We start from the raw sequence: 26,304 nt of genomic DNA on the forward strand, positions 1-26,304 counted from the left end.
TCTACTTTGTATTCTCTGATTATTATAAAGCAAAGTTTTAGCGTTAATCTATTTATGGATTCTATTTGTTCTGTAATTACCTCCTGTCTAAGATAAAGCTTTAAATATCCGTTTCATGTGTGTCCATCCAATAAGTTTTATAATCCTTATTGCAATGAATAATAACTTGAGCCATGTGAAAATATGCCATTAAGCTTAGCAGCTCCACACCTGCTTGTGTTGTAATCTATCACGTTTCTGTATTTTAACCCCTATTCCAGGAAAACAATGTCTTGTACTTATACTTGAAATCACATGTTAACATCCACTGTATAGAAAAAAAACTCTTCTCACCGCCTATGAATTAAACTTAACATCTTCGGTTGGTTAATATTATTAAAGTCGTTTAGACTTGCCTACAGCCAGAATGAGAGAAAACCATTCACCCTAACAGCAATGCAGCAATCCTAACAGAGGCAGTTTTTAGAACTCCTTGTTTACGCGTGACCTTCAGGCTCAGCCATGAACCTTTCAATATCCTTCACTTTATGGTTTTTCAGCACTTATCTGATTGTACGCTTTTGGTCACGGTCTATCTGGAAGATTCATCAGTGTCCAAGGACAAGTTCTCCCATTTCATAACTTTAAATGTTTATTTTCTGTTTCCCACATAACCCCTTCCTCATGATGCCATCCAGTTGTAGAGTGCACTACGAAGCAAAAGAGATCTGTAGCGTGACGCTTCTTTCCCCGTACCACACAAACTGCATAGTGTTCTCTGGCTTGCAAGCTTTTCCCTCTCATCTAATAATAATGTAATGATTGATATCAAGTCCAAACATTTCAATTTTCCTTTCCTCAGGGTGCATGATATTCATCTCTTTGTCTTTTTATTCTTTACCTGGTGTTACAGCCAGTCGTTTTGTGAGTGGTTTTTAGTCCATCTTGGTACAGGACTTTGGTAAAAAGATTTTCTTTTACCAGCTTTAGTGGGACATTATTATAGTGTTTATACTTGCATAAAGAACATACACAAATTTGGAAATGATATCTAAACCTTAACCACACTTTAGGAAGCCCACTATGTTCTGATTTCTCTTTTTTTCTTTCAATAATGTGGGTAAGTGGCTTAGGTTATACTGAGTTATCTCCAAATGTAGCTGCTTATGCCGACTACACATGACTAGCATGTGAATCCTAGCGACCATTTTCAGTGCGGGATCTTACCTCACCCACAAAACCATTTAGTGCTTAAGCTTTGCTTCAAACTTTAAGCTGTAACTTAAATACTGTAAACTAAAGTTTTGCTTCCTTTATTATTCAAACTGCTTCTGTTTTCCTTTTACTACCTTAAAATTAACCTTCAGGGAAAAAGAATCAAAAAGGGGGGGCTCTGTCCCCTTTAACCATTCAACATCTTTGCTCCCGACCCTTGAACTTTTAAACTGTGGTTTAAAGCGGTGTTAAACTTGCCACCAAGAAGCCACTCTGGTGCATGTGTTGCTACCCTAGGCCTTATTAGCTAGGTTGATGGTTTGCTGCCTATCCTGTATGCTCCTCCTCAGTGCAGGTGATCAGGATTTGGTCCAGGATATAAAGTACCAGTTATGCACATTTGAGTTTGTCTTTTGTTTATTTGCACTATTGTACATTATCTACACACAGCTTTGTTATCCTTTGCTTTGTCTTAAACTAATCGGATTTTATGTTATTCAGCTCTAGTTGTAGCATGGTCTCCCATTGTTTTTTGCGAATGTGAGCCGGTCGTAACACACCTTTTAGATACGTCTCTACTCCAGCACCCTGTGTCAAATGAATGCATTCTCGCCTTTGCCATCACTAAGTGCTGCAGGGTCCTGTAAGGCATTCCTTTATTGGTCAGGTGTGTGGCGGGAAGAACATACCTTAATCATTCAGGACAGAAGGTCCTGAGGAACTGGTTTGAAAAGCAGTGGTTTAAACGACATTCCCTTGAAATTAGTGACCTGTTTTTTTTCCCTCTCTCCACAGTAACCTCATTGTTCTTGGTGTTCCAAGCAGTTAAAACCTTGGCTGGGCTGCTACTGAGAACCTTAGGTTGTCTTTCTTCAGATGATGCACTTCCTGCTGTTGTTCAGTGGTGAAATCAGTCTCTCTTATAGACGTAGCTTTTGATTGAACTTCCATTGTGACTGTTTGTTGTATTTCATCTTCTAGACGTGAATACTGGCGCAGAGCTAATTTGCGTTTCCCTACTCGATGAAGGCCCTACAGGAGCTAATATTGCAATTCACTTCTTACTATCCTCTAACATAAGAAGTATTCCTGGATCAGTGCTTCTATATTCATTTTGTGCGTCTGCTCTGTTTTCTCAAACCACCTGTTTGCCGTGACAGAAGGCCGTTCCTACTGAGCCTGGTTCGGCTGGAGAAACAACTACATGCATCCTCAGTATGGGGATTCCTGCAAAGTTAGAGACACAATGCAAGCGACTCTACACTGTCGCTACATGCTCATCTAGGACAATTCAATGCTTTCAATTAATGACCTGATGCAATCTGCTGGGTTTCTGTACTAACCTGGTATTAAGTAAACAGAAATATTGCACGAAATATTATAATATTTAGGAATATAATAGAAATATTGTGAGAACACAGAAAAACAATAAGGACATGAAAGTAACTTCTTTATAAGGTGCATATAAATATTTTAAATATATGCTAGGAAACATAGTAGGAGTTGCTCTTTCCCTCTCACCTGCAATCCTTTGCATCTTCATGCGTCGGGCCTGAATGCGCCCTTTGGCTAGCCTCTGCTTGGCAATGATGCAGCGAATATGATCAGCAAAGATGAAATTGGCCTGCAGGATTGGCAGGGGCTTTGCATGAGGGTTGGAGCTGGGTTTATGAATGACAATATTAAGAGCTCTGCTGTCATCCTCAACGCCAGACACCTGCATGTCCTTTAAAAGAATGAGGAAGACAGATACCACAGAAGGTTAGGTGAAAAGGATGCTGACATGCGAATCAAAAGGGAGATGAAGGTTTGTAAAAAAAATAAAAACATATATATATATATATATATATATATATATATACACACACATACACATATACATTTTTTTTATTTTTTTTAAAGACCAACGGATGCCTTTTTAAATTAACGATTTGGGTTCATAAAAAAAAAAAAAAAAAAAAAAACTCAAAGTTTTTTAAAGTTTTATTCTGCAATTTTCTTAGAACAGACTGTCCTTCTCTTCAGATTGATTTCTTCACAGGTAACAGATGAAGTTGGTGAATGATCTAAGAGTTAGGAGATTGTCTGAGGTTGTTGTTTTTCCTCCATAGGTATGGTATTTGAATATCAATTTAACTTTTGAGACATTTGTACAAAGTTGTGAAGAAAAAAACAAAATCTTAAAAAAAACAAAATTACTTACCTGCAAAAGTCCTGCGAACTTGACTACTCCCCAGCCAAGGCGTTTTGTTTCTGGTTCAACTAGACTCATTTGGTACACATCTACAGCGAGGAACCTCTGGGCTTGGCTGCCATCTTTGCTCACCACCATACATGCTATTAAGTCACTGTTATCTGAAAAAAATAGATTTTTGTTAGTTACAATAGGATTCTATGTTTTGAAGTTTTGTTTAAAATGTAAGTAAATTTAATTGAAATTCAACTTAGACAATTTATTCCATTGAGTTTTAAATATTTTAGCACTGAACAGAAAATTCTAATTGGTATATTAAAATTAGGTATATGCTAGAAATACAGCAAATAACAAATCTGTAATGTATCAAGCTACAAGGTTCTGGTCACATGTTCACTAACAAACCAATTAATACATAAATTTCAGGGTCGAACTTAAATGCGTAGATTTCGATTCATTAATTTTTTATATTTCTATGCATTCAAAAATGTAACAGGATTTGAGTGTTTATTAAAAATGCAATTATCTGAGTGGGAACCTGTGTTTTCGCCGTTTCTAGCACATCAACAAAACAGTAGGAAGGACTTGGCAGGATATTAATTAAGGAACAATATAACCACATTCCAACTAAAACATCAGCCTTTTTCAGTTCCCCTTAAAAACCAATGCAACAAAAACATTTCCAGTTAACCTAGACTGACAAGTTCATACTGTACTTAAGTGGTAATCTGAGGAAGGAGTACACACACAGCATCTCTTATTCAAACAAACTTTAAAAGAACTACTTCTGTTTAATGCTTCAGCTGAAATTCATAATTGTTCCTTTGAAAGAAAACTTCCCGGTTGGTCATTTTATGTCAAAGCCACTCATGCTTGTCTGATCCTCTTTGCCACCTTCTCTCCCAGAAGAGACACATCGGGGAGATGTACTGTAAGATGACATGGCTAAATGACTTAATTGTTCAACCCCTGTTTAGGTCAACAATCTGACCGATCAAAGTCCAAGTATATCTCTCAGAACTAATTTTTGCAAAGATAGACCATTTTGCAACATTTCCCTGAGTTTACAGAAAACTTTAAGATACCAGAGACTGGAGGGATAAACATCTGAAAGGAAAGTCGTTTCCCGGCTGCAGGCCATGCTAAGCTGAAAACAACTCAGCTGTTGTTTATAAAACTAAAACTAACCTTTAATTCACTAAAGCTTTAAACATGAACACAGTGTTAATGTTTGTGTTTCCTCAAATGCTCATTGTATTTGATTTCCAAAATATGACCAAAGAGTCCTTTAAGATGAGTTCTCTCATGTCTTCTAGCTTCATAAGTCAAACCTACCTAAAGAAGTTTGGTGGTCTTCCCCTTAACTGCTCCTTCAGGAACAATCCCAGTAGGTCAAGAATCAACTCAAAAGTTATTGATTTCTAATTAAGCAAATAATTTAATAAAATAATATTGTACCAAATAGTGTTTTATTTAACTCCTTGGAATTACTTTGTGAAGTGGTTTGAACAATTTGTAATTGCTCTAAAATAGTTAAAAGCCGATTCCAAACTCCAAGATAAAACCAATGCCGAATTGCAAGATCTTTACATAATCTTCATGTACATAAAGGTTTTATTCAAAGTTTTTTTGATAAATGAAAAAGTATAACTTGAAAAGTGTCTTCACAGCTCTGCCTTAAGAGTGAGGCAGCAGCAGTTTATCCAGAATGCTGCTGTTTGTGTCCTCACTAAAACTATGAAAGTAGAGCACATCACTCCATCTCTTAAGTTCTTACACTGACTCCCTGCATTTAGGAGAAGAGGCTTTAAAATACTTCTGTTGGTTCACACATCACTGAATGACTTATATGCAAGATTTGTCATTTTATCAACCCTTCAAACCCGTCAGGCCATCTGGTTCGAGTCTAATCTGCATCCACAAAACCAGAAAAAAAATGTCTTTGCTTCACCAATTTGCAACAAATTTACAGAAGACAGCATAAATGTTCTGAGAATGTGCTTTAAGCATCATAGATTTTAGCCTAACTTGTTTTCTTTTTATCTGCTTTCTTCATATACAGCACTTCAAATTATCTTGCAACTGTAATGTGTTATACAAATAATCTTGCCTTGTCTTACACAGAACCCCAGACAGATGTCTAGTCTACCAGAATTGTCTGGCTTTATGCACTTCAAAGAACAAGAAGAAGCCATCAGTTCTTGTTGCTCCCACATGCTGAGGAGCAACAAGAACTGATAAGCCCACATGTGAGCATTATTTACTGCAGTGCACAACAAAACCAGTAAACACCAAAAGTAGAACTGACCTGAACTGACACCACCGGTTTTAGTTGACATAACGCCCACTGACTTTTTCCAAATGTTAAGTACAACCAAGTGTACAACCCCTTGATTAAATTCTCTTCATCTTCCTTTTGAAGTATTTTGCCCATTGACTCTTTCACTATGCCTACTGCTCTTCCAGCGAAACATGTTGCAGTTCTATTCTTGAACAAATATTCTTTTCTTTGTTGTGCTAGAGTCTATATACAGGAAGCAATGTAATCTTTTTTTTTTTTTTTACTATTTTTGTGTTTACAACAGAGGGGTGTGGAGGAATACAAACAAGCAGGAACTTGTAAGAAATAGGGTATGATTAAAGATCAAAGGGGATTGCCAGAAACTGAATACTTCCTAGTCAAGCAGAGACCAGTGAAAAGTACCTTCGGCTGGAGAGGTAGTCCTTGGTTTTCTATAGTTATAACAGTACACTAATAATTAAATGGTCAAAGAAATCAGGGGAACTTTGATAACATTAGTCTCCTAACAAAATGGGAAATACCATACCGCCCCCACTTCTTTTTTTTTTTCTTTTTTTTTACTTTGACAGAAAGGGGTCTGTTCGCTCATGTAACAGTCTGGATGATTCATTACAAATAGCCATCATTTTTAGGTTTAGTGATGGCGTCATTTTTCTTTTTTTAGCCCTTCTTATTGAAACAGAAAGTTGGCAAGGAAGCAACCCAAGGACTAACTAGGCTCCTATAAAGTACAACACAGCACTTCCATAAAACTTTGTTGCTCTTCCAAGAATCAAACCATATGACATAAGCTCATTTTACAACAAAGCTACAGACGACTCAAGTCTTAAAACCTGCAAAGCAACCCATCACAAAGTTACTGTTCACTGAGTGACACAAGGAAACTGGTTACACTTGTTCGTTGAGAGTGGGTAACATTAAAACTACTGGCCACACTTTATTGTAAGAAAATCAAACTCATATTAGATTTATACTTTTTCTGTTGGTTATTTCTTCGTTGTAAAGACGCCTCATCACACTGAAAAACACACAAATTCCCCTGTACAACGGTTATAAAAAAAAATACTTTTCTAACAATGAATTCAGAATGGACTTGCCGAATACCCTTTGTCAAATATAAGGGACTTATAGGGGAGGCTGCTTGATGGCATAGGAAAGCATTTCCCCAACAGGACAAACAACACTTCATAACTGGAGGCAATTTCAACAGAGAAGAATCGAAATTCATTTCTGTGACCAGTCTCCATTTTCCAGACCAAACACCATTCTAAAGAAGGTCAATACTCCACCCATAAAGTGAGGTTTAACAGACTACCCTCCATAACTCCAGGATGGAGGGTTCTAGTCCTAAAGTCAATCCTACTGAACACTTTTGGGATCAGTTTGGGGTTGCTGATCAAGACGGGGAGATGAAGATAAATACTCTGAGTAGCAAGTGCTAGTTGAAGAAGGGGACACGATCCCACAGCAATGAATGATCAAGTAGGGTAATCTGGTAGCCTTGAAAATGTCTAAGATTTATTACAAAGTAGTTTTGTTATAACAATTCATCAACCAAATTCAAATTTCCAATCCTTTATGTTGTTGCTGGGCAGTATCTACCAGAAACTTATTTTTATTATTAAGAAGAAAAAAAAATGGTGGAGAAAAAAAGACATTATTTGGCAATGTCCAACATGAAACCCGACCTTTCTCTTCGAATTCTCCATGATTCAAAAGTTAATAGATGAGGAGGTGGAATGTGGGCGATGGCAGCCTAATGGTCAGAAAAAAACACTTGTGGGAGGGAGAAAAGTTTTATTCTGCCCACACATGGAGAAAAAAAAACCCTTCCTCCCCCTTATAATTACTAAGAATGTGTTTTTAGATAACTACCTAGCTTACAAACATAGTCAAAGTAGGAAAGACATTTTTTTTAATCACACTTCTGTTAAGCTGTCTGCAACTCCAAAAAAAAAAAAACGAACTAATTACTACACAGATGGTTCAAGATTATTTTTTCTGTGACATCAATTCCAGGAAGTCACACCACACAACACCTTACAACTTGTCAGTACCTAGATCTACCACAGCCTCTTTCGAGCAGCATTTGGAAAAATCAGAACAAAGAGTTTCAGCCACTGAGTTATATATGAAAGTAAAACAGATGGAAGATATTTGGTCTGTGTTTAATATATTAATCAAAAGTATTTCTTCAAGTAATCTTCCTGATTAAAAAATGGTCATAAGGTGGCATCTGGTAATCATGTATAGTCTTAAAATAATAAAAATATGCAACCCTTAAAAGGGTTTCAAAGACAAAGATAGAATAGATGATAAAATACAACCACTGTTGCATTACAATCAGACTACAGGTTTACACCATGATTTGCTACCAGCCATGCATTTCTGATTGACTCAAAGCAGATGACAAGATAACATTTAAAGGCCAACACTACCTACATATGACACAGATTGCAGAGTCACTAATACTCAAGAAAACCAATGAGGTGTTCAGAAACAATTTATATGAACAAGCACCGATCCATTAAATTCGGATCATTAGCACAACAGAAATCTGTGGCCTTGGAATATCTTCCACTAAATATTTGGACATGTTTGGTAGATTTGTATTTTAATCCTTTAAAAAGTATAAGCATTTCCAACATTGTTGAAAAAGTCCTGAAAGTAAGAGTATTTGTAGCCAGCAAACTGTGCTGACAACAAAAATAATCTATAAATAAATCAAATTTATTAGCCAATGGAGGCCTCGATTTGGACTCACAAAATCTAAGTGGAAAAACACACTACCGGTCTGATCCAACTTTTATATGTTATTAAAAACAGGTCAAAATGAGGCTCAGTGTTGTGTGGCATCCATGCGGCTGTGTAGCCTTCCGAAGAAATGCCACCGCACACCATTGCTGACCCACTGCCAAACCAGTCAGAATGAAGGATGATTGAATTGGTTTCTAACAGTTTGTGCAGCCACATGCACATTTGTAGCCTGCTGGAGGTCATTTAGCAGAACTTTTGGCAGTGCTGCTCCAGTTCCTCCTTGCATAAAGGTAGAGGTAGTGGTCCTACTGCTGGGTTGTTGCCTTCCTACGGCCTCCTCCACATCTTCTGGTGTATTGGGTACTGATGTCCCAATTACTCTTTTTGGTGTAGTAGACATAAGGAGGGGTAGAGGGTATAACTTTAGCCCTCCACAGCGAGGGTCAGAGACAATTTCTCAGAAGCCATGGAGGACAGGGGTTCTACAGAGTGACTGACAGATTTTTATTTATTTTTTTACTTCTGAAAGCCAAAGAAAGCTGTTGGGGTCAACGTCCCTGAGTTGACAGGATTCGACAGGGTTAGAGGAATGGATGAGAAAGAGGCAGATGTTTTGTCCATAAATTCAGGCCAAAAAAGTAGCTCCAGACTCATGTGTTTTCCTTTACAATTACCTATCCATATTGAACTTTTACCAACAATCATCTCTATGAGCGTTACTACATCTCTGATAATGGCAGTACCTGTGCTGGGTCACAATTCGACTAGCACAGAATGGTGCCACACAGACGGTCTGTGATGGGCTTGATTTTGCGCTAGTGGTATGTTCTCGTATGAGGTAGGAGATGCTCAAAGTCTTAGCAAAGTATATACACATCTTCACAACCTCCCTTGGCCAGAGAAGAATGACCTACTTCAAGAACTTTGGAAAAGGTGGACTACTTTTCAGTCTACTAATACATGCTCTTTGAAGAACATGAAGGGGATTTTGTTTGCAGAAAACCCCAAAGTTCACGTAAGACTGGGTTATATTATAAAATAAATAAATAAAACTTATATGCAGTGTTGAGAAGCGATTTTTTTTTTTCTTTTTCTTTAAAACTTGTTCCTTGCTGTCGGGGCTGTTGTGCATTAATCTCCCTTGGTGAGCCAATGACAGTCTAGACGCTGAGCAGTTCACATCTTAATAGTCCTAGCCTAATGTATATTTGCAAATGAGATAAATATGTTTAAAACACCATAACCATGGCTGTTAGGCTTATTAAAAGTCAGGGCATCAGCATAATTCCACTGTAATTCTAAATTTTTCAGCACTTGTGCTGAAATGTACTAGGAGAAAGCTCAGATATCAGTTAAAGGGACATTATGTTCATAAAAATAAAAAAATAAGTGCATCGGTATGACTTTCAGCGTAATGGTAACTTATTTGAGCACAACAGCCTGTTACGCTGAGATGCACTGGCAAAAACCCTACGGGCCTTTTTTGTTGTGAATTCTAGGGATGGTGGGCACCCCCTCTGTCAGACAATTTAGCTGTTTAACACATACAATAGTTATGTTGGATGTAGGAGTTTGCCCTGAAATCAAAGGGTTGACGGTTCAAGCCCCGACTCCGACTTTCAGTGTCGTTGTGTCCTTGGGCAAGACACTTCACCTGCATTGTCTACTGATGGTGGTCAGAGGGCCCGGTGGCGCCAGTGTACGGCAGCCCCGCTTCTGTCAGTGAGCCCCAGGGCAGCTGTGGCTACAATGTAGCTTGCCACCGTGAGTGTGTGCGCGTGTGCGTGAATGGGTGAATGAATGTGGTGTAAAGCGCCTTGGTCAAGTCTCCTAACTTGAATAAAGGCGCTATATAAGTACATGCCATTTACCATTTACCATATATTTATGGGTGCAGCCACCTTTTTACTTGTTAGTACAAGCCATTTATATGTATTAATATCCAAAAGGCTATGTCTTCTTCATGAAACAGATGAGAGTCAGAAGGTATTCATCATGCAAGGGCAAGCTTGGCTTTATCTCTTATTCTGGATATCTGAATTTGGTATTTGTGAAGTAGACCTCTGGTCAGAGGTGATGACAATTCAGCAAATAAAACATCATCCTGTGGTAAGCTTTTTTTCAGCAGTAACAGGGTAGGTGATCAGAGTTAGAGGGATAACCCAAGTACAACCTATTGGAGCACTAATCGATAAAGCTATGATTGATCAATATTTACATGTGAAACAAATCTTATCCACCTATCTTATATACCTCTGCAAAGGTCTGAAAATTGTCAATTGTCAATTACATTACCTCTAAAATCTGCAAGTTTAAGATTTAGAAACCAAAAAAAAAACAAATGTCTGTTTTGGTCTTTTAGAAATGGCACCCATAGATCAATTCTCCCTGTCTTTAGTTACATAACAAATTTTTGAATCAAAAGAGAAACAACATGACTCATTTTCAAGACTAAACGCATAATATTACATACAGTTGTGCCTGAAAGTTTACATATCCTTTCATTAAGGCCTGAAAAAAATAAGCTGCCTGCAAAATGAATTGAAATCAGAGGTTTTTATGAAATATTCAGGAAATGTTCAGTAAGACCTCTGTACCTGTTGACTGGTGTGGTGATTCACAGTTCATGATCAAGGTGCTTTAATTTATCTGAGACAGACTGTCAGAATTATTTTTTTCAGTAAAAAAAATCTAAATAATAAAAAAAATTTTACTAAATAATCATTTAGTCCACTTTTATTATAACTTTTTTTTTCAGGTATGCATTATTTATACTTAGTAGATTTAAATTTTTCTTGGAGTGGGGTTACCGCATGTGAACTTTCAAGCATAACTACATGCAAACACTTACCAATATCAAAAAAGAATATATCACATGCATAGTGGCAGAGTTTGTAAATAGTGCACAGATTGTCAGGACCGGCTCACATCACTGTGCAGTTGCATCCTTTACAGCAGAGCTAACCATGTACAAGTTTCCAAAACATCAACTACACACCTTTGAACGGTGTGCGAAAAACTGCTCAGGTTATCAGTTTGTGGGAAGCAGTGATGCTAAGTGTGTACTCAGCATTGCATCGCTGTGGTTGCTAAGCTTTGCACGCGCAAGTAGTTGCATCTGTTACCTCTGCACTCAGGTATCTGTGTTGTATAGCTGCTAGTTTCCTTAGCTAAATGGAACAGTGGGGTATACACGTGGAGTACAGAAAGCTCTAAAAAGTTCCTTCTTGTAAGGATAAAATAAAGACTTTTGATTGTGCAAAACTGAGCTTGAATTTCACTTATGTATGTGATCATTTATTAAAATCAATGTAGAATGTTAGAGTGTGCCTTACTGAGGTCTAAGACATCATCAGTCTTGATCAGGTCCTCCGGTCTGGTCAAAGGAAGCTGAGTCTCAGGTTCACCCTGAAGCTGAAGTGACAACGACCGCAACATGAAGAACACCCGAATAGCCTAAAAGGGAAAAGAAATACATGATAAATAGCTACAGAGAATGAGCATCCTAAGGGATTAAAAGAAGAATCCCAGAATGTCTTTAGTTTTGACTTCCTCTAACATACATTTTCCAAGGAATTTAACACTCAATCACAGAACTCATTACTTATATGCATGTATCCGTGTTGACAAACCTTGCGGGTCTTCTCTACGTCACCACAGGGTAGTCGCTTCACAAAGTCAATACCAGTCAGCGGGGTGCCGGTGGGTGGCAGCAATATGGAGGCATCCATCATTAGATATTCCACATTCAGGGGTTTATTCTGCAACAAAAATATAAATGGAAACATCTGGATGAGGGACAAAACTCCTTCAAACTAGACCAAAGTTTAATTTACAGAAAATTACGATTCATTTCAAATGTATTACCACAACTGTTACCAGAATATTGGCTAACCTACCGTCATGCTTCTGTATTCATCTTCAAACATGTCTAGAAAGATTTCTTCGCCCTGTGACAACAGCAGAGATAAAAACAACTTTAGGAACAATCAAGTTGAAATCAGAATCTGAGTTCTTTGTGTTTTGATAAAAAAAAAAATAGGGTCTCGTTTCATTTCTTGAAAAGGTGAAACTTGCACAAAGTTTCCCCCCTAAAATCAGTTTTAAGCCTCAGCCAGTCATCTCTCCTCTCTATGGAACAATCAAGATGTCTCAGCCCTTAGAAATGTAGGGCCTTAGGGTTAAGAATGAAGGGCAGTTAACAGAATAGGATTTAGCCAAGCCTTCTTTTTAAAATGTCATCTGTCCAAAACCTCAAAGCCTAAACATGTTTTACTTAAATAAAACTTCAAATGAATTTCAACGGGGTATTACAAAGTTAACTACTAAACACCTGACAGCTTTCTAAGAATGGATGAATTTGCAAAAACTTTAGATCAAAGAAGTTAAACTGAAAACCCAGTGCACATTTTTATGACTGGAGAACATTAAACTTGTAGATGCTATCCAGTTCTTCATCACAGGCAGCCGAGTGCACATGGGGTCGATCCAACTCATACTTCAACACCTCATACAGGTGCTACTGCTTTCATTCTACTGTCCCCATTTTCTTTCAAATATGGTCTATAACATGCCACTCATGGTTACATTTTTCTACCACTGGTGTAGCTTCAACCAGAAGACTCAGGTCGTGTCAAAACGAAACAAAAAAAAATAACCTTCCTCCTCCCACATAATTTTATACTAATCTATAAGGTCCATCACATTATTTAACCATGACAGCTGGAAAACTATTTTGAAATGACTCATGTGAAAAGAGGGGTATTTGTGAGTCAGATCTACATGTTCTGGTTAAAAAAATAGAGCAATTATTTTGATATGAACCTTAAAGGATCCACGATAAAGCAACCTAGTCCTTCAAATGTACAGGTGCTGGTCATAAAATTAGAATATCATGAAAAAGTAGATTGATTTCAGTAATTCCATTTAAAAAGTGAAACTTGTATATTATATTCATACATTACATACAAACTCATATATTTCAGATGTTTATTTTGTTTAATTTTGATGATTACAAATGACAACAAATGAAAATCTCAAATTCATCATATCAGAAAATTAGAATATTGTGAAAAGGTTCAAAATTGATGGCCCCTGGTGCCACACTCTAATCAGCTAATTAACTCAAACCACCTGCAAAAGCCTTTAAATGGTCTTTCAGTCTAGTTCTATAGGCTACACAATCATGGGGAAGACTGCTGACTTGACAGTTGTCCAAAAGACGACCATCGACACCTTGCACAAGGAGGGCAAGACACAAAAGGTCATCGCTAAAGAGGCTGGCTGTTCACAGAGCTCAGTGTCCAAGCACATTAATAGAGAGGCGAAGGGAAGGAAAAGATGTGGTCGAAAAAAGTGTACAAGCAAGAGAGATAACCGCACCCTGGAGAGGATTGTGAAACAAAACCCATTCAAAAATGTGGGGGAGATTCACAAAGAGTGGACTGCAGCTGGAGTGAGTGCTTCAAGAACCACCACACACAGACGTATGAAAGACATGGGTTTCTGCTGTCGCATTCCTTGTGTCAAGCCACTCTTGAACCACAGACAGCGTCAGAAGCGTCTTGCCTGGGCTAAAGAGAAACAGGACTGGACTGCTGGTGAGTGGTCCAAAGTCATGTTCTCTGATGAAAGTAAATTTTGCATTTCCTTTGGAAATCAAGGTCCCAGAGTCTGGAGGAAAAGAAGAGAGGCACTTCATCCACGTTGCTTGAAGTCCAGTGTAAAGTTTCCAGTCAGTGATGGTTTGGGGTGCCATGTCATCTGCTGGTGTTGGTCCATTGTGTTTTCTGAGGTCCAGGGTCAACGCAGCCACATACCAGGAAGTTTTAGAGCACTTCATGCTTCCTGCAGCTGACCAACTTTTTGGAGATGCAGATTTCATTTTCCAACAGGACTTGGCACCTGCACACAGTGCCAAAGCTACCAGTACCTGGTTGAAGGACCATGGTATCCCTGTTCTTAATTGGCCAGCAAACTCTCCTGACCTTAACCCCATAGAAAATCTATGGGGTATTGTGAAGAAGAAGATGCAATACACCAGACCCAACAATTCAGAAGAGCTAAAAGCCACTATTAGAGCAACCTGGGCTATCATAACACCTGAGCAGTGCCACAGACTGATCGACTCCATGCCACGCCGCATTGCTGCAGTAATACAGGCCAAAGGAGGCCCAACTAAATACTGAGTGCTGTACATGCTCATACTTTTCATGTTCATACTTTTCAGTTGGCCAACATTCCTATAAATCCTTTGTTTTTATTGGTCTTCAGTAATATTCTAATTTTCTGATATGATGAATTTGAGATTTTCATTTGTTGTCATTTGTAATCATCAAAATTAAACAAAATAAACATCTGAAATATATGAGTTTGTATGTAATGTATGAATATAATATACAAGTTTCACTTTTTAAATGGAATTACTGAAATCAATCTACTTTTTCATGATATTCTAATTTTATGACCAGCACCTGTACACGAGAAGTATGGGTTAGTCCCGTCAACATAGACATTTCTCCCTCCTATTTGGAACCACTAGTGATCAATTTTGTTTGAAATAATGCTTTCATTTCATGAAACACCAAGGTATATTTTTATTAAATTACCCTTTTAAGATACAAGACAGAAACAAAGTGTTGATTGGTCAACCCAGCCCAATTACCATTAATCAGACAGGCACTAAAGTTCTGGCAGGATTTTAGATTTTAGGTCCTGGTGAAGCAAGTTTCACTTTCCTCCACATTATCACTCTGTTTAACTACACTTTAGTAATGTGACAAGTGAAAATATTATTCCAAACATTGTACATCATATCAGTTAAGTATCATGAGCTGTAAAAACAACTTTTTGGCCCCAGTTATCTGAAACTAAATGTGATGGATGGAGGGGAGGTAAAAGAAGACAGCAGGTCATTTACTTGGCTCAGATACAGAGGGACAACAAATATTAGCAGCCATATTATAGCTAAACACAGAGGAAGAACATTAGGAGAGAGGAGTTAGTCATCTATTGCAAGCTGTCGACTGCAATTTCTTTTGACCTAGAAAAAAAAGAAAAAACTTGTGGAAAAGTAGGCCTTTTATCCCTGTTCACAAACAACAGCTGTAGCCTCAGGGCTCCAGCTATTTACTCTCTGTTCGGTGATCTGTACTAGCTATAGCATCAACCAGCTGCAGACATCTTTTCATAAGTTTGGTTAGTTTCTTTCTGTTCTCTGAACTGAATAACTTCCATAGAACCCTGTCGCATTTCCTGCAGAGATGATATTTGCAGCAAAAGTGCCTCATTTATCCTACTAATGTGTCCTCAACAAGCTGCCACACATCCACGCATTACTGCTAGAGTGGCAAGCTGTTCTGTGATTAGAGTGAGGTTTCCACATGGTGACGCTGGTCATCCCTTAATGCTGTAATGGCTCAACATCAAATGCTGTTTAAATGTAAGAAAAGGGCGTTTTAAAATCTACTTAGAAAAGTACAAAAATTAAAAACAGACATATTAAAGCCAGCCGCAGTACAGACCATCTGCAGATCTACAGATAACTGATGGAGATTAAATTGATGCATCTGTATGGATTCATTGGAACAGAGCTAAGCGATATTAGGCATGTCTAAAAAAAGTCAGAAAAACTTATGGGGAAACTTCTACAGTTAAAATATTTATTGCAAACCTCTAATGATTAAATTTAGGCAGCGTCACAACAGACTATTTTCCCAGTCTTATTATACCAGGGCAGCATTTTTTAAGTAACAATTTCAGAATCAGTTTAAAGGAAACCTTCAATTCAAAAGTAAAAGGAGCAATAGGTGACTCCTATGACTGATTCTAAAGGTGATATCGAGAATTGATCGAAGCAAAAGTAAAAGTAATGGTAGGAATAAGAGCATGTCATATACAAGTGTGGGGGAAAAAACTGTTAAAACTTTCCAAAAACCTGTTCTTCAGGTAAGTTACCCGAGGAAGACTACTTTCAATTTCAACCTACAAACCGACCAATCCTGTATAAGCTAGGAGGTTTCTGTTCTGACGCTTTTCTTGTATGAAAACCCATGAATTACAAGAAATGTAGTAGATTAACTGTTAGTTAAATAATACTTTTGCTTTCACTTGTGTCACAGGGACAAGCTAAAGTTTTTGAGTGGGCAAGTCTTATAGCATAACAAAAATCAGAACTTAAAGATCTGAAACCCTTTTTTTCTTTTACTCAAAAGAAAAGATAATACCAGCCTTAGTGCATTTATTGATGTAGTTACCTTGTAAAATGTCCGCAGTAAAAGCAGACTTTCCTCTCTGGCACCCTGCAAACACAAACATTAAGTCTGGAACACCAATCAAAAACAAACAAAACATTTTTATAAACGAAACACAACAAGAACACACATGAAGCATATTCTTCCTCCATCTGTCTGCATGTGTGTAACTTTAGAAGATTCCCAAAGCCAACAGCTGATTCTAGAAAGCAATACAACATTTTTTATTGCCTAGTGGGTTAGGGTTTCCCTGCAACTCCAAATGTGACGCAGTGAGAGCAAATGCAACACGTGTTACAGAAGCACACTTCTGGAGAGAAGGCAATTGAAGCTTTAATGGGAAAGGCTGTTGTGCATTTCCGATGCAGTTCCTTAGAAACGTTGCTAACAAGAGCAAACAATCTGGTCAATCAGCTAGTGATTTATTTCACCTTATTAATAGCAACAAAAGTCACCTACAAGGAGGGAAGGAAAATAGCGAGCAAATACAGCCTAATTTAAACTTAGATTCTAATTCCACTTTTGTTTACCATTTCAATAAAGCAAACATATCAATATCACTGCATTTTATTTTGGTAAAGCTTTATTTATAATTCATAGATCACTATGAGCAATTAGAGAATCTGTACTTATATAATAGTTATGTGCAAAGAATTGGGTTCCTCAAAGAAGAATATTTGTTTCACTCTGAGAGGAACAGCTTGATACCATAATGATTACTCTAAGATTACTTTCTGTTTTTTTTTTTTCATTCATTTAAAAATATATAGCTGTGACTGGAAGAGACGTCCCACTTCCAGAAGACAGGATGCATGATAAGAGACCTAATCAAGAAAGGCCTCTAAAGTGAACAACACAGGACTCAATTTCCCTCTAATCAATCTTTGTTGTGTAATAGTTCCTGGAATTTGGCAGAGCAGGAACAGATATTATTTTGAAACCAAAAGTAGAAACAAAACAGTTAACAAAATGAATTAGTAAGAAAATAAGACTCTCGGCCAAGGAAGATCCAGAGTATACCAGAAGAAACTATAGAGCTCAAATTCTAGTTGAGTAGCAAAACGAAAACATGGACAGGGAAAGCTCTGCTACATTTATCCTAAAATGAAACAGGTTAGGATTTTAAATCTAAGGGGCCACATATTCATCTATACAAATCTCCCATTTTTTTGTCTTGTAAGCTGGGTACTTAAAGCAAAGATACTGTCTGGGCTTTGATATCAATTTATCTGTAGCTGCCTTGAAATAACCCGACTGATCTGGTGTACAAGCCATTTAAAGGGATAGTTCGGTATTTTTGACATGAATCTGTATGGCATCCCCATCACCAGCGGCATGCAATCACACTGACTTACCCCTGGCAGCGTCCTGTGAGCAGAGTTATCGTCCAGTTTTGGTCAAGCCGAAAGTAGTCCGACAGGTTTTTAGAGCCAGCGAAATAAAACTTTTCTCTTCCCAAAACATTATGTGTTCAAAAGAGCGATATTTTTGCATCCCAAAAACATTGTAGTGGAAAAAGTCCCACGTCGTTATCAATTGGTCCTATTTTCTCTCTGTTCGTATCAGTGCGCGCCGTCATTCAGACAGCGAGCCCAACAACAGCCATGTCTCCTTCCGCGGCGGAGGGAGACATGGCTGTTGTTGGGCTCGCTGTCTGAATGACGGCGCGCACTGATACGAACAGAGAGAAAATAGGACCAATTGATAACGACGTGTGACTTTTTCCACTACAATGTTTTTGGGATGCGAAAATATCGCTCTTTTGAACACGTAATGTTTTGGGAAGAGAAAAGTTTTATTTCGCTGTTCCTAAAAACCTGCAGGACTACTTTCGGCTTGACCAAAACTGGACGATAACTCTGCTCACAGGACGCTGCCAGGGGTAAGTCAGTGTGATTGCATGCCGCTGGTGATGGGGATGCCATACAGATTCATGTCAAAAATACAGAACTATCGCTTTAAATTTTGTTTTCTTAGCCATCTTTGGAATAATGTTGGCTGACAAAAAAGAAAAAAAGGCCTCAGAAAATGTTTCAGGTAATGCAGAATGCTATCTGCCTCATCACAACTCTGTGGTGTTATAGAAGGGCAGTTCACTATAGGGTACATTTCAACACAGGCAGGGCAATCCCACAGTTGGCGTCATGTAAATTCTGTGTCAGGAGAGATAAGGAAATATGACTCTTTTCACATGAATGTGGTATGTGCTTCACCTCAAGGCAGGCTAGATGAACGTCTTTGATTAAACAGTGGCTTCCAGATAAGACGGACTGCTTCAGCAGAAGGCAGCTTAGCTCTAGAGTAACAAGGCGCACTTTACCATCTGGAAAAAAAAAAAAAAAAAAAAAAAAAAAAAGGTTAAAAGGACATACTGGTCCTTCTCAAAATGTTAGCATATTGTGATAAACTTCCTTATTTTCCATAATGTAATGATAAAACTTGAACATTCATACATTTTAGATTTATTGCATGCAAACTGAAATATTTCAGGTCTTTTATTGTCTTAATATTGATTATTTTGGCATACAGCTCATGAAAACCCCAAATTCTTATCTCACAAAACTAGCATATTTCATTTGACCAATAAAAGAAAACCATTCTTAATACAAAAAAGTCAAGCTTCAAATAAGTATGTACAGTTATACACTTAATACTTGGTTGGGAATCCTTTTGCAGAAATCGGTGCTTCAATGTGGCGTGGCATGGAGGCAACCAGCCTGTGGTACTGCTGAGGTGTTATGGAGGCCCAGAATGCCTCGATAGCGGCCTTTAGCTCATCTAGAGTGTTGGGTCTGGTGTCTCTCAACTTTCTCTTCACAATATCCCACAGATTCTCTATGGGGTTCAGGTCAGGAGAGTTGGCAGGCCAATTGAGCACAGTGATACCATGGTCAATAAACCATTTACCAGTGGTTTTAGCACTGTGAGCAGGTGCCAGGTTGTGCTGAATAATGAAATCTTCATCTCCATAAAGCTTTTTAGCAGATGGAAGCATGAAGTGCTCCAAAATCTCCTATAGCCCATTTCCTGCACACGCCTGTGCACAGTGGTTCTGGATCTTTCTACTCCAGACTCAGTCCACTGCTTCCCCAAGGTCTGGAATCGGCCCTTCTCCACAATCTTCTTGTTGTGCAGCGTTTTCTGCCACACTTTTTCCTTCCCCCAGACTTCCCACTGAGGTGCCTTGATACAGCACTCTGGGAACAGCCTATTTGTTCAGAAATATCTTTCTGTGTCATACCGTCTTGCTTGAAGGTGTCAATGATGGCCTTCTGGACAGCAGTCAGGTCGGCAGTCTTACCCATGATTAAGGTTTTTGAGTGATGAACCAGGCAGGGAGTTTTAAAGGCCTCAGGAATCTTTTGCAGGTGTTTAGAGTTAATTTGTTGATTTAGATGATTAGGTGCATAGCTCGTTTAGATACCTTTTTCATGATATGCTAATTTTATGAGATAGGAATTTTGGGTTTTCATGAGCTGTATGCCAAAATCATCCGTATTAAGACAATAAAAGACCTGAAATATTTCAGTTAGTGTGAAATGAATCTAAAATATATGAATGTCCAAGTTTTATAATTACATTATGGAAAATAATTAACTTTATCACCATATGCTAATATTTTGAGAAATGACAAGGAACAGAAGTTGTCACTATTTCACAATAAACAGATATGATGTGCTTTTTTTGTGTGATAATCTGGTTACTAAGCAACAAACTGCTAATACTTCTATTATGAACATGAACTTTCTTGAAAACCATTTCACTTTTTGGTGACTCCAAGCCCAGAAGTCTGGCCTGTTAAGCATTAATCAGCATTTAAAACCCTTTGAGTAGATATGACCTGGCAGCGCTGCCTGGTTCATAATCCTGATCAGTCTCTCCACAAGCACCACGCTGTAAGAGGCCCTCTCCTGGTTGGGAACCGGCAACTGTAGACGCTCCAGAAGATCCTGGTTTACACCTGTAGCAAAAATAGAAAGGTCTGAAAAAGAAACACCTTAAAATATAAAAAAAAAGAGCAGTCAACAGCTAGAAAAAGCTTCACCTTAGTTCTGATCTAACTATATAGATTTGAATAAATTATTTTAAAATCGGTTTATCAATAGTTTTTCAACAGAAGGATGCTATTTGAAATGTTCTCTGATTAAAATTAAAAAACAGACATTTTTTCAATGTTACAGAAAAAAATGCTGTCACATTTAAGTGTAGTTAAGATAAGGATTCAGTGTTCTTAAAGAATAGGATAGCGAGAGCTTTACAACTTGATCCATGTGTGAGATTAAGTAATTATTTGCTAGGTATCGGGAATTACGGGAAAAAAGTAGGAAATTTATTATATGAGTAAAATGTGTTTGCTCTATGCTCTAGATCAGAGTACAATCATTAGTGCATGACTAATGTAGCCAGTATAAACAAAGCAAATTATCAGGAATTGAGCAAATAAAAAAATTCCAAGCCAACACACTATAACACACTCATTCAGGCAGAGCTATGAAAACTATTCGACAGAGAACAGACAAGATCTGTCAACACCTAGAAAAAAAAACTCCCACGGTCTGTGAAACTTAACATTTTAATGAATCCTTCCACTTCCATTGGAACATTTACAGACATGGGGAAGTAAAGCAGGGTATCTCAAGTGTAGCATTTTGTATGGATGAGGACATAAAAATGACCTGCCAAGCATTAAAAATCAGTTATACTAATGCCAAATTATGTCACTACTGCTCAATTAGTACAGCTAAGTCAAGCTAATATTACATGGCTTGTAACTGTCTCTAGTATTGTGGCCAATGGGTGCAAATAATGCAATGTGCTATAGAGACCACTAGGGAGAGTATACCAGTACAATGCTCTATCAGTATTGTCAGAATCCAAGATTTTATCTTTAAAAGAGGGACGGCAAGAGCCTAAAAGCACCCCTTGTCATGGTTTCTTGTGTTATTTGCTGCCATTTCATTTGTTACAGTGATTAGATAAAACCAAACTTTGGTAGGCAGGCACTAGTTGTCGTCCAATTGGCTCAGAAGGTTCTGATGAATGTCCTTCCTTTCCCTTAACAGCTCAGAAGAGAGCATTCCCTGATAAATAGTGTTTAGATCTAAACCTAAGGGCTACACATGATCAATCTGGTTTGCCAGCATAAAGATATAGAAGATGATCTTTTATTTCCGGGTGGATCATCTAAATAAGTGGTCCGCCTAATTGTCGATCATTCTGGTGATATGTTTATGTAAGGCCGTCCTATGTGCTCATACTGTTAGCTATCTTTTTCTTCGCATGCACATTTTCAGGTGTATATCTATGGTGAGCTATGGAGCTAAGTGTATGAGAAGAAAAGAAAGGCCGATATATCCCGGAATGCTTTGTGCGGAAAGCTCTCTTCGCAAAGCATTATGGGATTTGCTGTTACAGCAGCCCGCTGTCACCAAAGGCTGTTGCCCCCCCGACAGTGGTGACTAATAAAGATGGCGCAGGCACCGCGCAGTGGAGGGGGAGTTACAAGACCAATGCGGAGCAAAAAGCAGTGATCATCTGTCTAAATGGTCAGTTAACTAAGCTTGCTATAAAGTCCACTATATATTCCCCACTCTATATAGTGATTGAGGGATTTAGGGGTTAGGGCAGACGTTCAGACACAGTAAGCTTGCATGAGCTATAAGATCAGCAACTTTTAAAAAGAGCGTGACTGAGGAGAAATGGGCTTGTGCAGGCTTTTTTTTTAAGTGGAGAGGGCGGGACTTTTAAAAAACTTGCAAAATCCTCCACAACACCTTTAACAAGAGCCTGCATGAATCTGCTGCAGTCCTTAGAGTCAGTCCAGTAATATTGTAAAAGGTTAAGCTAAATGTAAAAAGAAAGAAATCATCCAGCAAACTTTCTTACTGGATCCCATTATTGTCTTTTCAAAGGTTCTGGTCCCACCCTACTTAGTTGTCGACTCATCCTAGTGGTCTGGTAGACTTATGATTTATGGTGCAACTTTGCAAGTCTTATTGAAATTGCCATTCCCTACACATCTTTAGGAATGTGTTATTCCAGAGCAGCTTTGTTAGTTTTGAGCTGGAACTTGGCTGATCTATATGAAATTAAGAGCGAATGCTGTCGTAAATGGGCAAACCTTTGCTGTGTGAGATGGCATACAACAGACAGAGCACAAACAGGGCATGGTAGTCATCACTGGTACAGTCAAGGGCACCATACACCATGTCCAGGAATGGTCTGCAGGAAAGAAGAAGAAAAAGGAGAAGCCAAGGTGTGAGTCCACAAACACCATGTTCTCCTTATTTACTGTAAGACTGAGTGTGTTTCCATGTACCTGCTCCTTTGTGTGTTTGTTCTGGTGGCAGCAGCTGTCTTTTCCTCATCAGTGATGTTCTGTTCAGCCAGTTCTGATGCTGTACACTTGTCCATCACCACCATCTCAATTTCTGTGTACACACAACCACATTTTACTCTGCACATCGCACAAATTAATGTTTCAACTCATAACCCCCACATGATTAGCATAGGTCACAAATATTAAGTCAGTAGTTCACACAACGCATTGTAGGAGAACTCAAAAATCTTTTCGTACACTTGGTTTTCTAATGGAAATTTGTGACGGGCCAACACAAAGTAGTATATAGGTGTTAAGTGGGAGTATAAGTATACATGTTTATCTGTTTTTCTAACAGATACAAATATGAAATTTACATTCATTTATGCCATTATGCTGCTCAGTTAGAAGAAAATGTTAGTAAAACAACCAACTCTTGCAATACGCTATACAGCCTTAAAGCAGGAGGAGCACAGAGAATGAAAAAGCTATCATCTAAAAGATGAAAGAATGACTGCAATTTTCCTAAAACTATGTCAGGTACTGTACATGGCAAACGTGTAGAAAAAATGGCTCTAGTGAGGCGAGCAAAAGTTTAGCCTTTTTTAACATTTTCAAAATACTGTGTGCAAATAAAAACTGAAAATGGGGTAAAACACAGAGATAGTGGTATCATGCTGTGTTGGAGTTTGTTTTTTTTGAGCAGGAATAGTGAAGCTGGTTAGATTTGGTGGGTTGAGGCTGCAAATGACTGCAGCAAAGACACCCTCGCTCAACACGCAGTAAAAGCCCCAATAACTTAGTTGACTTTAAAGCAGGCTTCCTTAATTTTCGGTGTTCGTGTTTCGGTGTTCTGCCCATTTTAGAGGCGTCTCTGATTCGATATATCAAACTAGGGCTGCAACTAACGATTATTTTGAAAATCGATGAATCGGCCGATTATTTTTTCGATTAATCGATGAATCGGACACAAGATATTTTTTTTATATTAACCTCTTTATTCCAAAATAAACATCTTAGACAGAACAAACAAGCACACAAGTACAGGTTTCTCATTAACTGTACTGGTGCAATATGAAAAATAAATGTTTGTTTTAAAACTACGCAAACTTACATGAGAAATGTAGCTGTACATCCACAAAATATAGGGTACTTTGTTTCATAAAGCGCAAAAAGAGACAGGCATTTTTGTTTTTTAAAGCCCCTAAGGGGTTCAAACAATAGGCCCCCCCATTTCAACAAATGAGGTTTTTTTTAGACTAGAAGAGTTCTGCCTTTTAAGACAGGAAAGTATAGCAGTTAAAGTTGCTACTTGAGAAAATACTGAACCATAGAGATAAAAATAGCCCTGTGATTCAAATTATAAACTGTATTTGGAATAAAAATGAGAGAACTAGGGGTGCTAAAAAACACATCCTCCAAAGACAGATATTTACATGGGAATGTGGCATATACTTAATTGACATATTACTGATCTTGCTGGATTATATTCTGCTTTACTTCCATAAATTGCAGGATCTTCTTTACTTTATCTTTGCCAGAAGATTTAAACTTTAAAAGCCTTGCCCTCATAATTTGCAAATTAATTTATTTATAAAGAAAATATAAACGCTGCTTAAGCTAATTCAAATGAAATTAAAAGTAAAATAAGTAGCCAACCTTATCACTGTCTGTAACCTACTAACACGGTAAGGAAAGCATCAGATGAGCTACCTGAGAAACTAACGTTACGTTTCCCCACTTTAAAATGAAACAAACATGGTTACTCATCCTGCTGATCAGCTATCTTCACTGCCATTGAAGGCTCCAACATGTTTTCTTTTCAGGTGCTGCGTCATAACAGTGGTGCTTCCGTGCCATGTTTATTTGTTTTTACAAAAGTCGCGTGTTACGACTTTTTTCACTTTACAAAGCGCAGGCTATTTTAATTATTGTGATCAATTTGCGCCGTCAATCCCGGGGCATGCGCGCTTTATTTGCAGTCTGGACGCTGAGGTTAAACTCCTCACTAAAATCCTGCGGCTCGGACTGCAGCGCTGAGAGGGATTCTTGTGGGAGAGGGAGAAAGGCGTTGGGATGGGGGAGGCGCCCCACGGCAGCAGCTGCCGCTGGAGGACAAGAGTAGGAACGATACATGCTTTCACGTAAGAGTCTCCAAAAGCCGCCAGTGACACCGTAAAAAGTCGCCAGATTTGTCGCTAGTCGCTTTTAAAAAAAAATAGTCGCTGGAGGGGTCTGAAAAGTCGCTGAGTTGGCAACACTGCAACTGCGGCGCTGACTCGCTCCGCCATATTTTTTTTTCTTCCCCGGGATGACGGCGGCGGCGGATGACGCATTAATCGCGCGACACAACTAATCGATGATTAAATTCGTTGCCAACGCTTTTAAAAGTCGATTTTTATCGATTTTATCGATTCGTTGTTGCAGCCCTATATCAAACAATCAGGTCATTAGGTGAACTCTGAAGAAATCGACTGTATCCTGAATAGGAAATTCATCCATTTGATTCAGGTGTGTAAGCAGAACCACTGGAACTTGTTTAAACCATATTTACATGTTGGAATATTCAAGTCAAAGTCTGGAACCAAATTCAATGCAGAATCTGACTTGACAAGTAATTCCAGCATCTAATCTCATCCACAATATCCAAAGATTTTTTTTGTGTCTGACTACAGAAAGACAAAAGAGACAAACCCCAAGTCTGCAGCTTAATTACAGCAAAAGGCGGATGTGAAAAGTATTAACTCAGGGGAAGCTTTATACAAATACACATACAAACATTCCATTTCACCTTTAAACTCTACTTTGTGCTGGTAAATCAACAAAAATCCCAATGAAATAATATGTTGTTTGCAGCAATACACAAAATAAAATCTTGGTGGCAATGTTTTTGCAAGGTGCTAAACAAAGGATAAACATAAATGTGGCCTAAAACAATACATTTTCTAATTAGAACATACTGTACCAGTTCCATATTAGCTAATGAAATGCACCCACCCAACAAAGACATGTAGCATTTAGTTCACATGCCATTTTCTAATTTTAATGTATAGTTCAACAGCTTGCTAACTAGTGTAGGTGTTGTTTTTCCTACTCATTAAGTTCACATCTGACTTAGAAGCCATTTCCTGCTTATCTGCCCACCAGGTTTCATTTACAGTTTACAGTCCAAAAAAAAAATATAGCCATATGGTCTTTGGAGGCATTATAAATTCTGTCTCCCTAGAAAATCCTTTATGAGAAGAATTTTCATCAAAACACAAAAGGAATCATTTCAGATGATTGA

General features: G+C 38.1%; 1 protein-coding gene across 7 annotated transcripts in view; it reads right to left on the minus strand.

Moving 5' to 3' along the window:
• clec16a (C-type lectin domain containing 16A) overlaps positions 1-26,304 on the minus strand; it is a 54,889-nt gene that overhangs the window by 7,315 nt on the left and 21,270 nt on the right. For all 7 annotated transcript variants that reach the window (XM_038280347.1, XM_038280344.1, XM_038280346.1 and 4 more), the window contains 10 exons: positions 23,019-23,130; positions 22,821-22,921; positions 20,541-20,660; positions 18,913-19,022; positions 16,703-16,747; positions 12,347-12,397; positions 12,080-12,208; positions 11,783-11,903; positions 3,398-3,549; positions 2,716-2,920 (listed from right to left, as the gene is read on the minus strand). In XM_038280347.1, the coding sequence (XP_038136275.1) occupies positions 2,716-2,920; positions 3,398-3,549; positions 11,783-11,903; positions 12,080-12,208; positions 12,347-12,397; positions 16,703-16,747; positions 18,913-19,022; positions 20,541-20,660; positions 22,821-22,921; positions 23,019-23,130 (1,146 nt within the window). The remainder of the gene's footprint in view (positions 1-2,715; positions 2,921-3,397; positions 3,550-11,782; positions 11,904-12,079; positions 12,209-12,346; positions 12,398-16,702; positions 16,748-18,912; positions 19,023-20,540; positions 20,661-22,820; positions 22,922-23,018; positions 23,131-26,304) is intronic.

Source organism: Cyprinodon tularosa, unplaced genomic scaffold (genome assembly GCF_016077235.1).
Source record: "Cyprinodon tularosa strain WSP-4 unplaced genomic scaffold, ASM1607723v1 ctg159, whole genome shotgun sequence".
NCBI classification, from domain to species: domain Eukaryota; kingdom Metazoa; phylum Chordata; class Actinopteri; order Cyprinodontiformes; family Cyprinodontidae; genus Cyprinodon; species Cyprinodon tularosa.